Source organism: Mastigoproctus giganteus, chromosome 1 (assembly GCF_048544385.1).
Source record: "Mastigoproctus giganteus isolate SK-2022 chromosome 1, ASM4854438v1, whole genome shotgun sequence".
In the NCBI taxonomy this organism is placed as follows: domain Eukaryota; kingdom Metazoa; phylum Arthropoda; class Arachnida; order Uropygi; family Thelyphonidae; genus Mastigoproctus; species Mastigoproctus giganteus.
In genome coordinates, this window is record NC_143575.1 from 151366165 (window position 1) to 151386459 (window position 20295).

At 38.6% G+C, this 20295-nt stretch overlaps 1 protein-coding gene across 1 annotated transcript in view; it reads right to left on the reverse strand.

The window, feature by feature from the left end:
• LOC150091195 (integrin alpha-9-like) overlaps positions 1-20019 on the reverse strand; it is a 688379-nt gene extending 668360 nt beyond the window's left edge. Inside the window, exon 1 of the mRNA XM_090374615.1 lies at positions 19827-20019. Within this exon, the coding sequence (XP_090230741.1) occupies positions 19827-19840 (14 nt within the window). The 5' untranslated portion in view covers positions 19841-20019. The remainder of the gene's footprint in view (positions 1-19826) is intronic.
• Positions 20020-20295: the final 276 nt, after the last annotated feature.

A 20295-nucleotide genomic window follows, 5' to 3' on the forward strand; every position in this document is an offset into this window, starting at 1 on the left:
TACCTACTATTCAAATAAGCTTAAAATTATTTAACTAAATTTGCATTTTTTACTGTCTATTGTTAAGATATTTTCTATATAAAACTGTATAACCATTTTTATAATTCTAAATTACTCAGTCGGACCTCTGTTTAACGAAGTCCTTTTATAGCGAATTAATTTGACCTCCCCTTGGAAGTTACATTTAAAATAGTTTCCGTTGAGCGAAGAAAACTTTCATATAGCGAATGAATTAGGAGAGAATTAACTCGGTACGCACTGTTCGCATTTCTAGCCTTCAGGCAATTTAGGCATTTAGTGCTGCTGCGCGAATTAAGAGCGCTAAGCATCCTACAACTTAGTGGTACCCGGTAAAACCATTCCGACCACCTGTCCCACATACGGAGGATTCGTGCTAGTCAAGAGTGAGCAGATAAAGGTGTATTCCCAATGGGCTCCGGTCCACCTTCTACTGCAGTGGTGTCCAACCTTTTCCCGTACAGGGGCCATATTCAAAAAAATTGAAAGTTAGATTTCTTTAGTGTGTTAAATTTTCCATATCTTGTTGCATGTAAAAGTAAAATCGAAATATTCGAAAATTTTATTAAGTACAATACATAATTACATTAACTGAACAAAACATTTAATGAGAATTTTTTTGATAATTAACAAAATTTAAAATACTGTTTTAGTTCACTTTCCTCACGAGCCGTAGGTTGGGCACCTTTGTGAATCAACTGTAAGCGCCCCGTTGGAGAATTAGAAAAGTGATTTTCTTTTACCCCGACAAAGAATCATCTGTTGTTTCGCGGAAGTGCATTATTCACATTTTTCCTTAAATTTTCCCTCTCTCTGTTTACTGGGTCACAGTATCTGAATATCCGAATGATACCGACATTTTGGACAGTTTCAAAAAAAAAAAAAAAAAGAAAAGAAAAGAAAAGAAAAGAAAAAATTTCAAATTGAAGAACTTGTGACAATACTGATGACGAGTGACGGAAAACGAGGACAACGAAGGTAATCCTTCTAAACATGAATCGTTGGCATTTGGTGAAAGCGAAGTTAGAAAATTGTCAATTAGGTTAAATGAAAGAGATGCAATTCGTGGATACCTAATTGATAAGAAGGTTTCGGAAGAATTGAAGAATTTGATGAATGCTGAAGATACCAATTTCATCGAGTGAATGTGAATGAGGATTTCCACAAATGAATCTGATCGCCAGCCCAACCAGCGCTTCGTTGATGACAAAAACAGTTTCATCACTACTGTTTCTTAAAATTGTTGGCTCACCGCTGACCGCTTCGATCCAGCAGAATATGTCGATTCGTGGCTGCTTCGGAAACGTCATTCAGCAACGACAGAAAAGAAATTGGCATAGGACAGGGGTCGGCAACCTGCGGCTCGCGAGCCGCATGCAGCTCTTTTAACATGTAACTGCGGCTCTTTAACTTTACAGCTCACATGAAGCACAATTTGAAATGGAGTCAGAGGACAAGAACATGTGTAGTGCAAGACTAAAATGCCTTAAAACTGAAACTCAGGATTTGGAGAGGCAAAAGGCTGCCCTTGCAATTCTACACAAATGGACGGCGATAGATGAGTTTAAAATACAGACAGAGGCGAATTTAACGGCGGGTGCACCGGGCGCGCGCCCTGGGCCCCGACTTCTGAAGGGCCCACGCAAAACCCCAACTTTATACGCAAAACACCAACAAATTAGTTGAACTAATATGTTCAACTATTAGTTCAAAACTTTGTGATTATTATTATGCTATTATTAATTATATTATACATGTATTACATTCAAATTTTATTGGAAATAAAACATTAATAGTACATAATATTTTTTATTTATTTTCAAAAATGGTTAACATGTATTTTTATTTTCCCTGTCTCTCTCTTTTTTTTAAGGGGCCGGCCCAATATTTTCTTCTGCGCCCCGGGCCTCAACCAATCTTAATCCGCTACTGAATACAGACCAAATTGTGTTCGATTATATACAGGATCCATATATAAATTTGAAAATATTTGCGTTTGGACTTCTCTCAGTTTTTGGTTCGACGTATTTCTGCGAGCAAATATTTTTGAACATGAACTATATTAAAAATAAATCAAGAAACCGTCGTCTGAGTGTTTAATTACGACATACTCGCATGATGTTGAGAGACACTTGCTCAAGAATTTCATCAGCAAAAGACATTAATTTGTACCTAATTGGATGTTTGTTACGTTTTTTGAGTATTAATAAATAATATTTCAAAAAAATATGTATATATTTTTAATAAACACCTTCCCATTCTATTCCATTACGAAAAAAAAAAATTTAGAATACTTTTCATATCATTTTAATTTTCAATTTTTCCTGATAACAAAGAATGAGTACTGGCACTTATTTTTTTACAAAAAACAGCACTGTGCATAATTATGTACAATTTTTCTCGCTGAGATTCAGAATGAACCGCAGAACAAACGAAGCCGCATCACATAACAACTGCACAGTTGACTCATGCGCACCGTGTGACCTTGGCGGTCGGTCAAGTTCATGCCTGTTTAGTTTTACCTGCGTAACAAAGGACCTGACACGCGAGGAACTACATGCTGCTCCATAATTTTGTTTCCGTCTCAAGAAAACAGCTGAAGCGTATGAAATGCTAAAAGAGACTTATGGTGAATGACGCTTCTGTAAAGCCCACTTGCAAGTGGTTTAGAACGTTTAAAGATGGACGTGATTCAATCACAAAAATCGGCGGTCCTGGAGCACCAACCACTGTGTCACCACAGAAACCATAAACACTGCTTCTGGAATCGTGAGAGAGGATTGTCGTATAACAGTTAGACAACTGATAGAGATGTTGAGAATATCAATATGAAGCGCGCACGGTATTCGTAGCCATTTCCATACGACACGTGTTTGTGTTTGTGTTCCAAGACTACTTCACATGGAGTTTGTCGGGAGCTGAAAAAGGCGTTTACTGGAGACGGTGAGGTGTGGTTAGGGGAAAGGGGCCTCCAGTAGTTTCCCACATCTGCGCCATATAAACTCAGTGGAGACAGACAGTATTACTGTGAAAGCCAGGAAGTATTATGTGCTGTAAAAGAAGTATTGTGTAGTGTGTCCTGGCTTTTGGCCTCTGGGCCCCTGGAGGGACCCCATGGTGAGATTCTGCACAAGGCGGTTGAGACATGGTTTCCATCATTTCGACTCAGAGAGCAAGAGAGCTCTGTTTGGAAGTTTACGTCATCACCAACATTGAAAAAAATAAAAAGTTGTGGCTTCTAACAGGAAAGGTTATAGTCATCTCTTTTTTTGACATTCAAGGAATGGTTTGCCAGCATGTTGTGCCACATCATACGACTGTTACTGGACCTTACAACAGAACTGTAGTCACCCCAGGTGTCTTTCTTATGTTTAACTTCAAAATTTCTCCTTCACTTTCATCTCACTTATTACAAAATCATTTAGCACCCTGTTAGAATTTGATAAACTTCTAGCATCCACTTCCCTCCAGAATTGCTCATTTGTGAATGTAGATGCAAAATACTCATTCAATTTGTCAGCTACCTCAGCAGGACCATCAACAGTCGAACCATCGATATCAAGTGGACCAATCTGATTCATCCCCTTCTTTCTAGAGTTTACATAAGTAAAGAAGTCTTTGTTGTTTTTCATTGCATCCTTTGCAAAGATTTCTGGTAATCGGCCTTCGCTTGCCTAACCTTCTTTGTGACTTAATTACAGACTACCTTATATTTACCACAGGCTTCTGTGTCGCCTGATAGGGGAAAGGGGCATCCCATGCATTTTTCTTTTCTGCCACAAGTCTCAATATGTCATCTGACATACATTTAGGGCTATGCCTTGAACAGTACAGTATTTCTTAGTTGGTAAAATGCCTAGTAGTTTATACGATCACCTCTCTGAATGTTTCCCATTTAGAATTTTTTGCTAGTAACATCCTCAGTTGGTCCCACTGTATAGAATTTAAAAACTGTGAAAAACTGCGGTTGAAATAAATAGACAGAAGACTTTGCTTGTAACATTCTACATCTCACCTAATTCAACATTGGAGCAGATTAAAGTTTTCTTAATATACAATCTAGCGATTTATAGGCCAAAGTTTGGAGACTTACCTAAAGTTGTATGGAAATTCAACTTTCAAAATATTCCAATAATTTTAGTGGGCGATTTCAATGTTGACGTTAAGAAACCTGAAAATACTCCATTCCTCGACTTCATGGAATCAGCATTTGAACTTAAACTTGCATCGGATCCTACAAAATCTACTATGCATGGTCAATCATGTATCGACTTGATCTTCAATTGCAATGTTAATAGTTTGAATTGTTCCAATTATGTATCCTATTTTAGTTACCACAAACTATTGTTGATTGTAAATGAAAAAAACCGAATAAAATAAAACTGATTTTATTAAGCTTAAATTGTATTTTTTCATTCCACATGACGTTATTCACGGATCCACCTTCGGCTCCATGGAGCCAACGTCGATTTTTATTATTATTATTATTTTTTTTTTTTTTGGAAGATTTGGGCCACCCGGACAAGATCATTCGAAAAAATCCGGATAGACCTATCGATATGCAGTACGCCAAATTCCGGGGGAGGCAGCAATCGTCATTGAAAGGTTGTTTCGATAGAGTTAAAGTTAATGGTGGCTGTTGCTTAAATAGACTGTCAAATTTGTTTCGAGAGCCAGTAGGAGGTATTGTAGATAAGGAAAGAGTAGAGAATGAAACAGGAGAGAACGAGAGGGCTGCAGACATAGGGGTTTCAGCAACTTCTTAGGTCAGCATTTCAAGTTTGGCTAAAGTAAGGAAAATATTTCAGTACCTTCCTTCCTTTGGTCGGAAAAAAAAAAAGAAGAGAAAAGTAAAAAGTATAGAAGCGATTTTTTCAGTGCTTAATACAGAAATAAAATAAAAATATATAATAATGGTAAAATAAGCTCACTTGCACACACAAGCAGAGACAATCCTGAAGTTTCTGACTCGAGGAATCACATATCTGAAGCCTAATGACCCGGAAAATACAGGCCAATCACCTGCCCCCAACGACATACAAGATCCTGACCAGCTGCATACCCAAGGCGATATTAGACCACATGGAGAGCCAGAACATAATGGTCAAACAGCAAAAATTTCAAATTATTATATTAGGGTCGCCCGTGATTTCATACATATGCCTGTATATGTATTATATCTGTAAATTGCATGTGCTCTCTGGTCGATTTTTTTGTTTTGCTGGACGAAAAACCTCAGTTTCTGGGGAGAAAACTTTGCTATCTACGCCTGAGGCTGACAAACTCAGCCCCAGAGTGAAAAAAGCCCATTAAAGTTACTCTCGTCATTGACGGATTTCGAACGTGGGTCTTTTCCATCCAGTGTGGGGAGGACGGTGACATCACTGTGCTACATGCGCAGACATGGCCCAACAGCAGAAAGGATGCAAGGAGCAATTAACAATAGATGTCGCAATTATGGAGCAAGCCTACAAGAAGCTCCGTGTACAGGCTGAGGCGCTTCTTGTAGAGCAAGCATACAAGAACCGCAGCAACCTGTACATGGCCTACATCGATTACAGCAAGGCCTTCGACTCTGTACCTCATAGCTAACTAATAGAGACGCTGAAGATTTACAAAGTAAATCTGACAGTGGCAAACTACCTAGAAGCAACAATGGCAAAATGGAGTTCACCATTAAGGTCTAGAACATTACCACCAGACGGATCCCCATCAGGAGAGGAATCTTTCAGGGCAATGATCTGAGTCCACCACAGTCTGCATGAGTAGCTCAGTGGTATCGTCACTGTTGTCCTCCCCATACCGGGTAGAAAAGGCCCCAGTTCGAATCCCATCGATGACACAAGGAACTTTAATGGTCTGCATAGGTAGCACTGGTATCATCACCGTCCTCCCCACATTGGGGGGAAAAGGCCCGGGTTCGAATCCTGTCGATGACGTGAGAAACTTTAATGGGCTTTTTTCACTCCGTGGCTAAGTTAGTTGGCCTCAGGTTTTCCCCCCAGAAGCTGGGGATTTTCGTCCAGCAAAACAGACAAATTGACCATACAACACAATTAACAGACATAAGACACAGTACAGCAGATGAATTTAATTATTCAGGTGGCTTAAAAAAAAGAAGTCCACTGTGGTTCGGCCTAGTACTCAACCCCTATCCACGATGCTAAACAGCAACAATTATGGATATACACCGCAAAGAAGGAAGGAAAAATCTGTACAGTCTCATTCACCTGATGTACATGGATGACATCAAGCTCTACATGGCAACCGAGAAGCAACTCCAGCAACTACTCTGGATCACCGAAGAATTCAGTATTGATATCAGGATGGAATTTGGTCCAGATAAATGCAAGACCTACGAATTGCATCAAGTGAAATTAGTCTACCAGCTGCAGACTGGTAAAGACATCGAAACCATGACAGAGGGAGAGACCTACAGATACTTGGGGATGACGCAGGCTCAGCAGTTACAGCACAAGAAAATCCAGGCCTGGCTGAACAAAAAATACTACCAGAGACCAAAAAACCAGTTGAAAGTAAAGCTGAATGTAGGGAACACAGTTAAAGCCATAAACACATGCAGTCCCAGTACTAACATACTCCTCCAGGATCATAGTTGCACTAACACCAAAATGGGGGTTATCATGAGAAAGACAAGGACAATGATGACTAAGAGCCGCCAATACCACCTGAGGTCAGCCATGGAGAGATTGACAATAGCTCGGAAAGAGGGAGGAAGGGGACTTGATAGACCCCATCAAGCAGTAGAATACAGCGATAGCTAACCTGAAGGATTACTTCCAGAAAAACACAGCAGCACTCTACCAGACCAAAAGGAAGACAGACAACCAGAATACCCACTCAAACTAAGTGAGGAGCTGTCCCAAACAGACAGCACAAACAAAGCTAGAAAGATGGGCAAAGAAGACAATCCAGGGCAGACACTACAAGGACCTCCATCAAGATCACATATATAAAATGGCATGGCTCTTGAGAGGGACACTTCTCCGAGACAAGGATTCATGCTCGCCATTCAAGACCAGGTAATCAACACCAGAAACTATAGAAAATATATTGCCAAGGGGCCTGGAGTGTCAGATTACACATGTCGACGATGCTACCTGGCCTCAGAAACAACCCAACACATCACCGCAGTATGGAAGGTGATCACCCAGACTGAGTACACTAGTAGACAAACCAGGTAGCCAGTTAATATATCAAAAGATAGCTAGGAAATGGCAATTGAGCAAAGAAAGTGTACCATATATAGAAGTATGAACCCAAGACAGTACTAGAAACCACACAAACTGTACGGGGACCATTCCATAATAATAACAGACAAGACAATCCCGCACAGCAGACTGGACATAACCCTTCTGGTAAAGAAGGAAAAGGCCACCTATTTGATTGACATAGCGGTGCCCAACACTGGAAACCTCTCAAAAATGCACAAGGAAAAAAATCAAGAAGTGCACAAACCTAAGACAGCAGTTCAAAGAGATGTGGTATATGCACATCAATTACAACAATCCTGATCATGGTGTCAACAACCGGTATGGTGCCAAAGACCCTACATAACAGCCTAGCAGCAATAGGTTTCCCAGAAAACAAGGAACTCCAGAAAGTCGCAATCATGAACACCTGTAGGATAGTCAGAAAGTTTCTCGACTAACAGTAACACCATACATAACCAATCTGTCTACTTGGCCACAATATCCATCGTCATGGGTTGGAACCTCCAATCAGGGGAAAAAATAATAATATAATAATAATTACTAAGGGGCTACACCTCCTGTTCTCTACGCTCGCTCACCCCACGGATGAATGACGGAGTAAGTCAAATTTTTTCCAGATAAAAGACATACCTGTTAAAATGCACTGATCAATATCTAATCAGAAAATTACCTATAATTGTGCATTTGTAGTGACAAAATTGCCCCTCCCACTTGTACCACATGACCTGCATCCCTCTGTTCCCATTGGCTACCCTATCCCTTACCACACATCATTATCAAGGTCGAATAAATAAATGAATAAACGAGAGTCGAAAATATATAAACCGAAAATTATGAAGAAGTAGATACTTCCAAAAGAGAGTACAAAATAGATACCTGGAATTTCCAAGTAATGTGTAGTAATTAATTAAGGCGGGAAAAACCGACAGGAAAATATCCAGTTCAGATATAAAACCGTAGTTGGATTGATTCGTAAAACTGACGCTAAAGTGGTGACACATTAGATAGAATGCCTGGAACTGGCAATAATTTATAGTGAAATGCAGACTGAAAAGAAAGTTATAAAAACAGGATAGAAATGGAAATTCTGTTCTCTTGGAAATTCCAGGAATCTATTTTTTTACTCTCTATTTGCAATATCTACTTCATAATTTTTTCAGTTTGCGGCACCATTATTTTTTGGCTTATTTTCTTGGTTTTTTACAAAATTCTTGTCTCGCAAGCATCTAGTATTAGTTTCTATCTTTCTACTAACTCTTTCCTAGTCAGGGCCCTTTCTAAAAGGATGGGAATTTAGAATCTAGCTCACGCGAGCACCCTTTAATATCTGTTTATCTTTACACCTCCTTTTTTAGAGTTCGTAAACCTATTAGTGTAATACCGTACGAGGGTGATATGAACATTTCTATTGTACTTAATCTCTCACTATCTTTGCCATTTTAACAACACTTTCATCCCTTCCCTTTCCTCACTTCACTCCCTTGCCTTATCTTATTTTGCCTTCTTATACAAATTCATCCAAATTTTTACTAAATTGCATCATTTACTAATTCTCGCTTATAATCACCTATTATTGCATCTAAGTTACACTTTAAGCACTTATTTTAATTTTATCACTATTTTACTTCTTAATTTACTTTAATTTTTTTTATGTTTTACAACATACACTGCATTCAGACTATCTTGTCCATATTTTTGTGGAAGGTCTGCTTTGCCCTCCTATTTGTTCTCACTTATTTTTTATATGTATAAATTTCTCTTTCTTCAACAAGTAGGGACAAGTATATAAATGCAGTTTTTGACACATAATCAGGTGTAGTTACCTGAAGAAATACCTGATTATGTGTTAATATTTATTTTTAGCTGGCATCAGATATTAATTCTGTAATTTTTCTTCCCCCTTTCTTGGACTTATAACCAAAGTAGCCCGCCTTTATCTGATGCTTGCTATTACTTCATATATTAATCTAATCATTTTTGCTTTACAGTTCCCTTCTCTCTAATTGGTTATCCAATTCAGCCTATAATTTTGTTTTTAATTCATTATATCATTTAGGACATTCACATTCTTTCTCTCACCTTCAATATCTCCAATTCTGCTTTCTTTCTCCTATTAGTTTTGTTGTTTTGTGTAATTTTGCCCCCATATTTGCACTTTTCAATAGATTTATTACTTCAATCTCACACACATTACATATATAACGGGCTTGGCAGAATCAGCGGGGAAAGAAGACCCTGTTGAGCTTGACTCTAGTTTGACTCTGTGAAGAGACATGAGAGGTGTAGCATAAGTGAGAGGTCACCCATATATATACTTGTCAATGTAAGCTGTTATGAGACCATTTCCAATATATTTTTTCACCCTGACTTCAGCCATCAGGGATTTCCCTGCACTCATAGGTATTGCACTCTCTCTCCTGTGGGTGGTGTAGGATTTTGTCGTGTAGATAGTAGAATTAGTCCACCTTCCCATGGTTTGAGACATGTACCCAGAGGTGGTCATCCTGGTGATTGTCACTTCTGGGTAACCAAGTGGCCAACACAACACATACAAATATACACAAACATAACACTACTCACATGCCTGGTCTTTTTATTTCTTTATCGGCACAGTGAAATGAGGAGGAGTTGAACTAATGTCCATGTGCCGCCCCAACAAAATATATATATACACACATACAATAGCATTTAGTGTCTGTTTACAATTAGGATTGTATAAAAAATTCCAGTTTTTTTTTCCCCGTTGGCATATATGCATAAAGCACCTAATGTCTTTAACCTGCCCGTTAACATTTAATAATGCTACTCCTAGTAGATGGACTTTCATAAACATTTTATATTTGGCTCTTCAGAAATATATGTTGAGTTATCCAACATTCATTTAAATCGGACCAATGAAACTTCCGCAATTATTTCTCTTTTTAATACTTATTACACAGGGCTATCCATATATCATATCTGAAACACTGCTTATTAAGTTTGTTTCCGTTAATGGGAGAAATGAATGGGTAATCTGGCAGATGTGCAGAAATGAAATATTCTCAGTTCGCTTATAAAATCGTGGCTTTTTTGTATTAAAACGAATTATTATAGTTTGCTAACACATTTGAAATGTAATGCATTATTAAGTACACCAACTAAGAGATATTGGTCCAGGATTAGATCCAAACGGAGTCAGATGAACTGATAAGACTAGTGGCAGAGAAGAAATATGAAAGGGATGAATATAAGTTAGCAGCGGGGACATGGATGACTACAGGAAGTGCAGACTAGTCTGTAATCGGGTCACTAAGAGGATTTGGAAAGCAAATACACATTACGAAAAGTTTTTGGCTAAAAATGAAAAGAAAAGTAGGAAAGAATTCTTTTTTTATGTTAATGTGATCTTCCCTTTCCCCTAAGAGGAAAGGGAAGATCACATTGGTCCACTAGATGGAAAGAGGCATTGCTCCAGCTCATTAAAAAACCAAATAAGCCTTCAACCGAACCATGGTCCTTCAGGCCTATTGCACTACTGGCTAACCTTAGAAAAATATTAGAGCGGCTAATGGCCCACAGAGTTACCACTTTGTTTCTTTCACAGGATTTAATCTCCCCATCGCAGTATGGCTTCACACCTTGCACAGCGTTTAGCCCTACATTTCAAAATCAAAAGAGAACATCAACATTCTTGCCAGAACCTATTTGGTTTTTAAAACTCACTTTCACTGCACAGCCCCACGTTGCATACTATTAATACTAACTTGTTAAGTATCACTAATATCAACCTCGATTTTTTTTTTTTTTTTTGGTCCTAGCCACTGAAATCCCAGGAAAGTAAGTGGCAAGACCAGCCAGAGTATAAATATTGGTAACACCCGGCCAGCCTCCCTGTGGCGGGTATTGGTAACGTCGGGTCTCACTAGGGGCCCGACGGGTAACAGGCCGGACGAACAATGGGCACAACAAACTACATAGTACATATCCACACACTTTTAAATTTCTGGCTTGTCTGATACAGAGAACATACGCAGAGATGGGAGAAATCCCAGGTGCCGTCAGACCCCGAACATACCTAATACGGCTTCACACCAGGCCGCTCCTGCGAAGAGGCCCTATTTGATCTGGTCCTGCACCTGGAGAACTCAACCTCCAAATATGAATTAGCTATTTTTGTCAACTTCGAAAGAGCCTTCGACACTGTATGGTGGGAAAGTGCTCTTGAACGTGTCCATGCCGCCAAATGCCCTTCCAATTTGTACAAGATTTCCAGAACTTTTCAGAGCGCTCTGTAGTAGTAAAATCAAAATTTCTACAGATCACAAGGCCTGTCTACTGGGGTTGTCCTCAGGGCTCCGTCCTGGGGCCCCTGGTCTGGAACATGATTCTCCAAAATTGTCTTGGTAACTCCTTTGACAACACAAAAATTGTAGCATTTGCAGACGGTCTCACCATCATCGTGTCTGGAAAGTCACGCTCTGCTCTGGAAGCAAATGCTCAGCATGTTTTGTCCAATCTCTCCATCTGGACCAGGTTAAACAAGCTCCACATAAATCCAGCTAAATCCAAAATGATGATCTTCAAGAACAAACTTGACCTGCGGAGACCCCCGCAAATCAAGATCTCTGGTGTGCAACTGCCTTTAGTTACGCAAGCAAGGGTCTTAGGGGTCACTATAGACCACAAACTCTGCTTCTTCCAACACCTCAGCACCAAAGTTAAAGGTTTTTCTGCCTCCATCCTCAGAGTCTCTCGAAGTGACTGGGGTTTGTCTAAGAGAACGTTATCGTTATACTACAAAGCAGTATTCCTATCCATTGTAACTTATGCTGCCGGTGTGTGGTTCCGGTGTGCAGTTATTATAAAAATGAGAAACAAACTGAATTCCATTCAAAGAGGAATTATCCTGGCCACCCACCGTATATGCAGGACTGTCTCCACAGCAGCTATTCAGATAATTGAGGGAACTCTCCTTCTTGATTTGTTTACAATCTTCCGTGGGCTCTGCTTCAGAATCAGAAAAAAAAATACCAACCTGTATTCTGGATATTGAGCTTAATCTCACTGAAGTTGATAAGTGTGAAAAAACAAGATGTTACAGTGAACTGGTCAACATCTGGTAAACCAGGTGGAATGTGTCTCCACAAGGCACAGTAACCAAAAGATTCCTCCCCAAGGTAAAGTTTGTGATGACCAAAACTGCAAGATCCTTGTTCTCTCTCTCAGCCTTGAAACGTCCTTCTTGGTGATCAGCCACAACTACCTGAATAAAAAGCTGTACCAACTGGGGCTTCTCGCTACCGACTTATGCTTTTGTGGAGGCAAGGAAAACTGGTACCACCTTCTTTTTGATTGTGACTTGTACGAGGATCTCAGAGATCAACTTCGGAGAGACATTCTGAACTTCTCCCCAACCAATGTGGATCAACTAATCCAGACTCCAGACAATCTTTCCTCCCTGCAGGCCTTTGCATCTGGCATTTTTACCCGGCAAAAGACCTTGTATGCCAATGCCAACCAAAACCAGACAAACAATTCTACAGCCTAGATTTCACACTTGTGAATGGGAAGGCTAAATTCAATTTTTTTTTCTCTCTATATATTTTATTTTTTATTTTATCTATTTTAATTTTAATTTTTATTATTTTTATTTTATTTTATTATTAATATTATTATTATTATTGGTTTTTTTTTTGCTAAATTTGCCATACTATCAATTTTTATTTTATTTTTATTTTTCATACATAAATATATTACTTTATTATTATAATATATTACAATGTATTACCTTTATTATAATATATTACCTGCGCGCACCACTAGCTTTTTTATTATTATTATTTATTTTTATATATTTTTTATTTTATATTTTTTTTTATTTTACAACCTGCACCACGGGTAATTTTTTTTTTTCTCCTCTCTTCCCTCTGGAATGGGCCCGCAGAGGTTCCTGGCCCACGTGCTGACAACACCAGGTGGGTCAGAGTCTCTTTCGAGATGGTACGTGTTTTACTGAGACTGGCCCACCTTCCCATGGTGTGGACGACTACCCAGAATCATCTGTCCAGGTGGGTAGCCAAGCGGCCAGAACAGAACAACAGATCACACACATAATACACACAAACCTACGTCACACACACACACATATCTGGCCCATTTGTAGTGATACTGTTCTTCACAGAGATACGAGGCGGAGCTGAACAAACGTTCTAGGTGCCGCCCTTACATATACACATGTCCACACATGTGTCCACTAGATATGAATAGCATAACCATTGATGAACTGTAATTGAAAAGAAACTGAAAGAGAAATTGTTGAAGTTCAACTTACATAAATAAGGCAGCTGTGGCTGGTGGGGTATATCCAAATACGTTAGAAGAAGCAGCAAAAGAGGTAAGCAAACCCTTAGCCATAATAATTATGACCTTTAGCCATAATTATTAGGAGCATATATTTCAATTCAGGGGAGTCCTAGTGAACTGGAGATGTGAAAATGCTCCCCACCTCCACTCCAATTCATGAAGGGGAACTAAAAGGTGAAGAGAGCAACCTGTAAGCTGCACTTATCTTCCAGAGAAAATAATGGAGTCACTCGTTAAAGAAGTAATGCAGGACCATATAAACATGAATATAATTATACTGCAATCACAGCATGGATTTATTAAGGTGTAATCTTGTATGACCAATCTGATTGGATATTATGATGCTGTAACAAAGGAACTGGATGGCAAAAATAAAATTTTGTCATTGTATACTTAAATTTCAGCAAAGTTATACTTAGATATACAGCAAAGTTACTGTTATGGATAAAGGGATGGTTGTTTGGGAGAGGACAGGACAGAGAGTGGTTATTAATGGGCATGGCCCTTCTTGGGCTAATGTTACTGGAGTCTTCTCCCCCCTCCCTTGGGTGCAGTGATGGGTCCATCGTTGTTTTCAAAATTTATTAATATTGATGGAGGTATATCAGCTTAATATTTAAGTTTGCAGATGATACAAAAGTTAGCAGGTGGATAATGGAAGTAATTAGGGTATGTTATTGCAACAGGATCTGGAAAATTTTGGCAAATGGGGTGAGAGTGAATGATGGGCAATTGAAGTTTAACATGGACAAATGCAAATTATTGCATATGGCTACTAGTCCCAGAATAATACACCAACTGTGTGGTATCACACTCAGGGAACTGGGGAATGAAAATGATCTGGGGTAATTGCGCAGCCATGTATGAAGTTCTCTGAACAGTGCAGACAGGCTGCCAGGACAGCTCATGAGGTTTTGTCAATGATATATAGAAGGTTTGCCAGTAGGGAGGAAGGAGGTGATTATCCCGTTGTAAAATGCAAAGTTGGGAACTACATACAGGTCTGGTAACCTCATTTTAGGAAGGAGGTGGATCTGTTTTAAGGTGTACAGAGAAGGGCAACAAGATTAGCAAAGGGAACGAAAGGGTCATCTTACAAAAAAAAAAGCTTCAGTTTTGCGAATTGCAGCATCTGGAGACTAGGTTGTTGTTGTTGTTATTTGGTTTTTAGGAGCATTAGCAACTAAGGCCATATTGCTCCGGGAATATGCGGTGGTCATTCCTTGACCTTTCCACATCCTCTGTATTTGGTGGTGACAGGCTCGAACCCCGGTCTAATCAAGAAGCATGTGCTACGCACTGCTGCTCCTTCCCACCTGGCTACGGAGGCGCCTTGGAGACTAGGTAACTGCAAGGAGATCTGATTGAGCTGTTTAAGCTCTGAATGGATTGAGTAAGCTAAATATTAATGGCATCCTCCTTCTTGCTCAGACAACACACACATGAAGGAGCAAAAATTTAAATGAAGGAAGACTTGTTGCAGGATAGATGTGCGAAAATATATTTTCAGCTAGAGGGGTAGTTGATTGTTGCAGATTAAAAGAAACTTCCATCTGATGTTATGGAAGTGGGTAGTTGGAATAAATTTAAGGAAGAAATGGACAAACCTATTAGGGCCACCCGAGAGCCAACTTATCTGCTTATACATAATAGCGTTCTATTTTGTCGATTTGCATGTTGTGCTTAAAGAAAAACCCAAGTTTCCGTGTATCGTCTTCCTATCTACGCCTGAGACTGACTAACTCAGTCAAGAGGTATGGTGATGTTTCCAATATATAAGAACTTGTAACTACATAATTTAAAGACACAGATTGTAGATAATCAAAGCAATAAAGTAATTAAGGCTGCCTCTAACTATGTATTGGATAAATGGGCAGATATGGAAGTTATTACAACTGCTTTAATTATTGACAATGAGAGATTAAAGGCTAAGTTAGATGAGTTACAGTTAGTTACAGTTATGAGCAAATTTGTTTGATGACCTAGTTAAGTGGTAGCCTTTCCTGTGGAGAGAAATGAACAACAGACATGCAGATAAGGTAAGAAGTTTCCAAGAATGTGGAGACGTAGAGGAAATTAATGTAAGACCATATAGAAATGTGTGATAAGACAATTGTTGATAATGAAAGAAAGAAAGAGGTGTAATTTAAGTGTACGCAGCAAAAAGTGATTCTAAAGGCAGGTGAGGAAGTTCAATTTAATGTGTCAGGTAATGAAAGAGGTGGTTCTGAAAACTTTTAAGCAAGATTTTAGAGATATTAAGATCCGTAATTTCAGAACAGTCAGAATAAAAGTGTGATTATAGAAACAGAAAGGGCTGAGGATTTGAATAAAATTATGAATTCTGAAACCTTGTCTTCTAAAGGATCAAGTATACCAACCTAAATTGAATATTCTCACGATTCTTTATTACGGCATTGCTAAGGAAGAGTTTATTAAGGACTTGTATAATAAAAACTTAAAATAATATGGTTTTGATGATGTAGTAGTAGTAGAGGTATGTGATGCAAGAAAGCAAGCTTATGCAGCATCCTTGAATTTATTTAAGCTATCATCTTTCACAACGACAGATGGAAGTATGTTCCAACAATCAACTACTCGCTGGCTAAAGGCAAATTTCTGCACATCTATTCGGTGCCTTAGTCTCCAGATGCTGAAGTACAACACCGAGTTAATTTCCACGTCAGTACCGGAAACAAGACAAAACTAACAAACTGGGTAGTGGGAATGACTCCAAATTATTAAAAGGTTTAATGAACAGTGATAGAATATTTTTAGGGCATAACTCTCACAAATCTAGGAGGTTTACTGTAGTTGTAAAGTGTTTTAAATGTCTTGGTCATGGTCATTCCTCACACAGGTACACATAATAGTTCCATGCGGTCACTGTGCTGAGGGTGGCCATATATTTTCTGAATGCAAAAATAAGGCTAAACCTTTCTTTTGTGTTAACTGTAAAAGGAAGGGGCGAGCATTTGATCTTTCAGTGAGGGACACCAATTGTCCTGAATACAGGAGGGCATTGGAACTATCAAGGGAGTGGTTAAATGATGAATAATTTCAATTTATTAGATGACTGTGGAGGGTCATTAAGTGACAATAATAAAACTTACTCGAAGGTGTTACAATTGAATGGTCAAAGGTCTTTCTCATTGGTGGATCATATGAGTTGTTTCACAGGAAAAAAAATTGATATTCTAAGACTTCAAGAACCACATGCCCTGCTTAATGCTGGTCAATATAAGGTTATAGGTTTTCGTGTAGGAAATTGGGTAGTACATAACAAATGTGATAAGCCGAACACCGTTATTGTAGATTTGAATGATAGTTTAAATGTTACAATGGTGGTGGGTTTGTGTAAGCAGAATGCAACCTGTGTGCATATTTCAACCTAGTCACTTTCCTTTTGTGTAGTTTCAGTGAAAATTTTGATGTATCCTTACATTATTTAGATTCCTAATGAGATTTGTAGAACTTAACAATGTTATTATAACAATGGATGCAAATGCCAGATATCTGTGACATTCTAATGATTCTAGGGAATTTGGTCTTGAAGACTTCATTTTTACACATGATTTAGCTGTGATAAATATGCCGGGTGAGCCATACATATTTGATAATGAACATGGACATTCAAATATTGATGTTGTGACTATTACTTCCTACAGATTAGTGAAGAGACCATGTTATTGGAAGGTTATTTCAGGATATACTACCAGCTATCATATATCCATTGTTTTTTACATAAAATCGGACCATGATCAGTATATTGTATTTCATGTTTTGTTAGAAAAAGTAAGATTTAGTTATAAATCTATTAATTAGAATAAGTTCATTGACTCTATTAATGTGGATTTAAATTCTGAGGAATGTAAGTATCTTAATCAGTTGAGTGCTAGGGAGTACACTTTCTTTATTCAGAATGTTCTTTATAGAGCATTGCATTATTCAGCAAGGAAAAGAAGGGGAATACAAAGAATAGTGCTCTGGTGGAATGATGACTTGGCATGTATGAGAAGGGAAGTATTTAATGCAAGGAGACTTTACGAGAGGTATAAGTGATGGGGACTATTGGAATCTTTATATTATAAGGAAGTTTATAGGAATAAAAGAAAACAATATCATAAAACTATTACTGCTAGTAAATTAGACTCTTGGAGAAACTTTGTCCAAGGGGTTGGTAATACTAATCCCTGGGGCCTTGTATAAAAATTAGTAACTACTAAGCTATAGCTTAATCCATTATTATCTACAATTAAGCATGGAGATAATGAAACTAAAGATTGGTTGTCTGATAACAGAACAGCTGTTTCCTCAGGATTTTGTTGCAGATAATACAGAGGAACAAGCAGAGATAAGGTGATTAAACTTTAATTATGTGGGAACCTCTGATCACCTTCTTTTTATGGAATTAGAATTGAAACAGGTTATTTGTTATCTTTAGTTTTTAGGAGCATTAGCAACTAAGGCCATACTGCTCCGGGGATATACGGTGGTCATTCCCTGACCTTTCCGCATCCTCCATTTGGTGGTCACGGGCTCAAACCCCGGTCCAATCAAGAAGCGTGTGCTACGCACTGCTGCTCCTGCCCACCTGGCTATGGAGGCGCCTTGAAATAGGTATGTCAAATATTAATAGGACACCAGGATTGGATTTAATAGAAAATAATGCCATTATGAAAATGATAGAGGTTTTCCCACAAGTAATATTTTTAATAAATGTTATCTTGAAGGGGTATTGCCAAATTTCTGGAAGGCGGCCCTAATAAAATTGTTGTCTAAGCCAGGCAAGGAGGCTACTGACCCCAAGGGGGTATAGGCCAATCTCCTTGCTTCCTAACTCAGCTAAAATCTATGAAAGGTTTTTGCTATTAAGGCTAACTGATTGGTAAACTCAATGTAGGGTTCAACTGCCATATCATTATGGCTTCAAGAAAAACTGTTCAACAGGGGATACCATTAAAGATCTTGTAGACTGTGTCAACCAATCAACTAGTAAGTATGTTCTTGTGCTATACATTAATTTCGAGGGGGCCTTTCATTGTGTGGGGCATGAGAGCATACTCTGCTCCTTAAGACAAGTTCAGTACCCTAATTTGTTGTATAGAGCCATTGTGAGTTAACTTACTGGCAGAAAATTGTGATTTTATGCAGCATATGACATATTCTACAGTTGTAGGTTGTGAGTGTCCCCAGAGCTCTGGCTTGAGCCCCACGTTTTGGAACCTAGTTTTGAATTTATGATTACAACAGGCAATATCTAAGGGTCATGGAGTTGTGTATGCTGACGACCTGGTCCTGTGTTTGCCTGGAAGATCTAGGAGATTTACAAGACAGTGCTATGTGGGTCATGAATAGTTTATCTCAATGGGCCAGTAAACATAATTTGAAAATATCCAGTAAGAAAACTGTGATAATGCTTTTTAAGGGTTAAACTTGATATTGATAGGCCCCCAGTAGTTTGAATTGAGGAAAATGGATTGCAATGGTCAGAACTACTAAACAACAGACTAGCTTTTTTTGCCACATTTGCATTATCCAGGTGAGAAAATTAAGAAGTTTTCCTCAGCAATTATTCATATAACAAGATCAGAATGGGGTTTAAGACTGGCTCTGATTTTTTTTTTTTTTTTGATTTGGTAGTTGTTGGCGCATCGGCTTCTGTGGCCATATTGCACCTCCCAAGGTTTTTGCAGTACTTTGATCCAAGCCCGAGGCGGGAATCGAACCCGCGACCTTTGGGTTGCCGGGCAGGTACTTTACCCACTCGGCTAGCCCGGTCGGCACTGGCTCTGATGCTTTACTACAAAGCAGTCTTTCTTCCCATTGTAGTGTATGGAGCTAATGTCCGATATGTAAAAACTGTAAATGGTAAATTTAAAGAAACTTTGTCAATTCAAAAGCAAATGATTTTATCATTGTTTAAAATTTGTAGAACTGTGTCTACTAATGCCATGCAGGTTCTGTCAGCTTCTTACCACTTGATTTATTTGTGGCTTATAGAGCTTTTTGTTATTATTTAAGGAAGAGTATTACATGACTTTATGGGTATTAAAACTGATGTTACAATAGACACTGTAAGGGAAAAAGAAAATAATGGATCATTTGTTAGAAGTTTGGCAGAACATGAGTGACACTGGTTTAGTGACCAGACTCTTTATACCTAAAGTTGCTTTTGCAATGGATAAAAATGTTAACAAATAGCTTTTTCCAGAGATGGAGACATCTTACCTTCTTACTAACATGGTTCCTTTAATTTAAAATTGACTTATTTTGGCCTGGTATTGGTTCTGCATTGCCTCTGTGAAGAGTCTTGGAGTCACATTTTACATAATTTTTTAATTTATGAGCAATACAGACAGAGGCGGGGGCACCGGGCACGCACCCTGGTCCCCGACTTCTGAAGGACACCTCAAAACCCCAACTTTACACTTTTTTCTATTGACACCAAGTTTGGTTTCATATGTGTGCAATTTTAATTACGTACAAGTTTACAATAGGCGGTAAAACCTGATAGTATGTTTATATTCGCTTATTTTCATTATTTCATTACTACGCTGCATACTACACGCACACTACGCCAGTGTTTCTCAATCTTTTTACTCTCGTGGCACATTTTCCAAAGAAGAAAAATTTCGCGGCACACCTACGTAGTCATAGAAGAAGAAATTTCTAAATTTCGCGGCACACTTGGAAAATT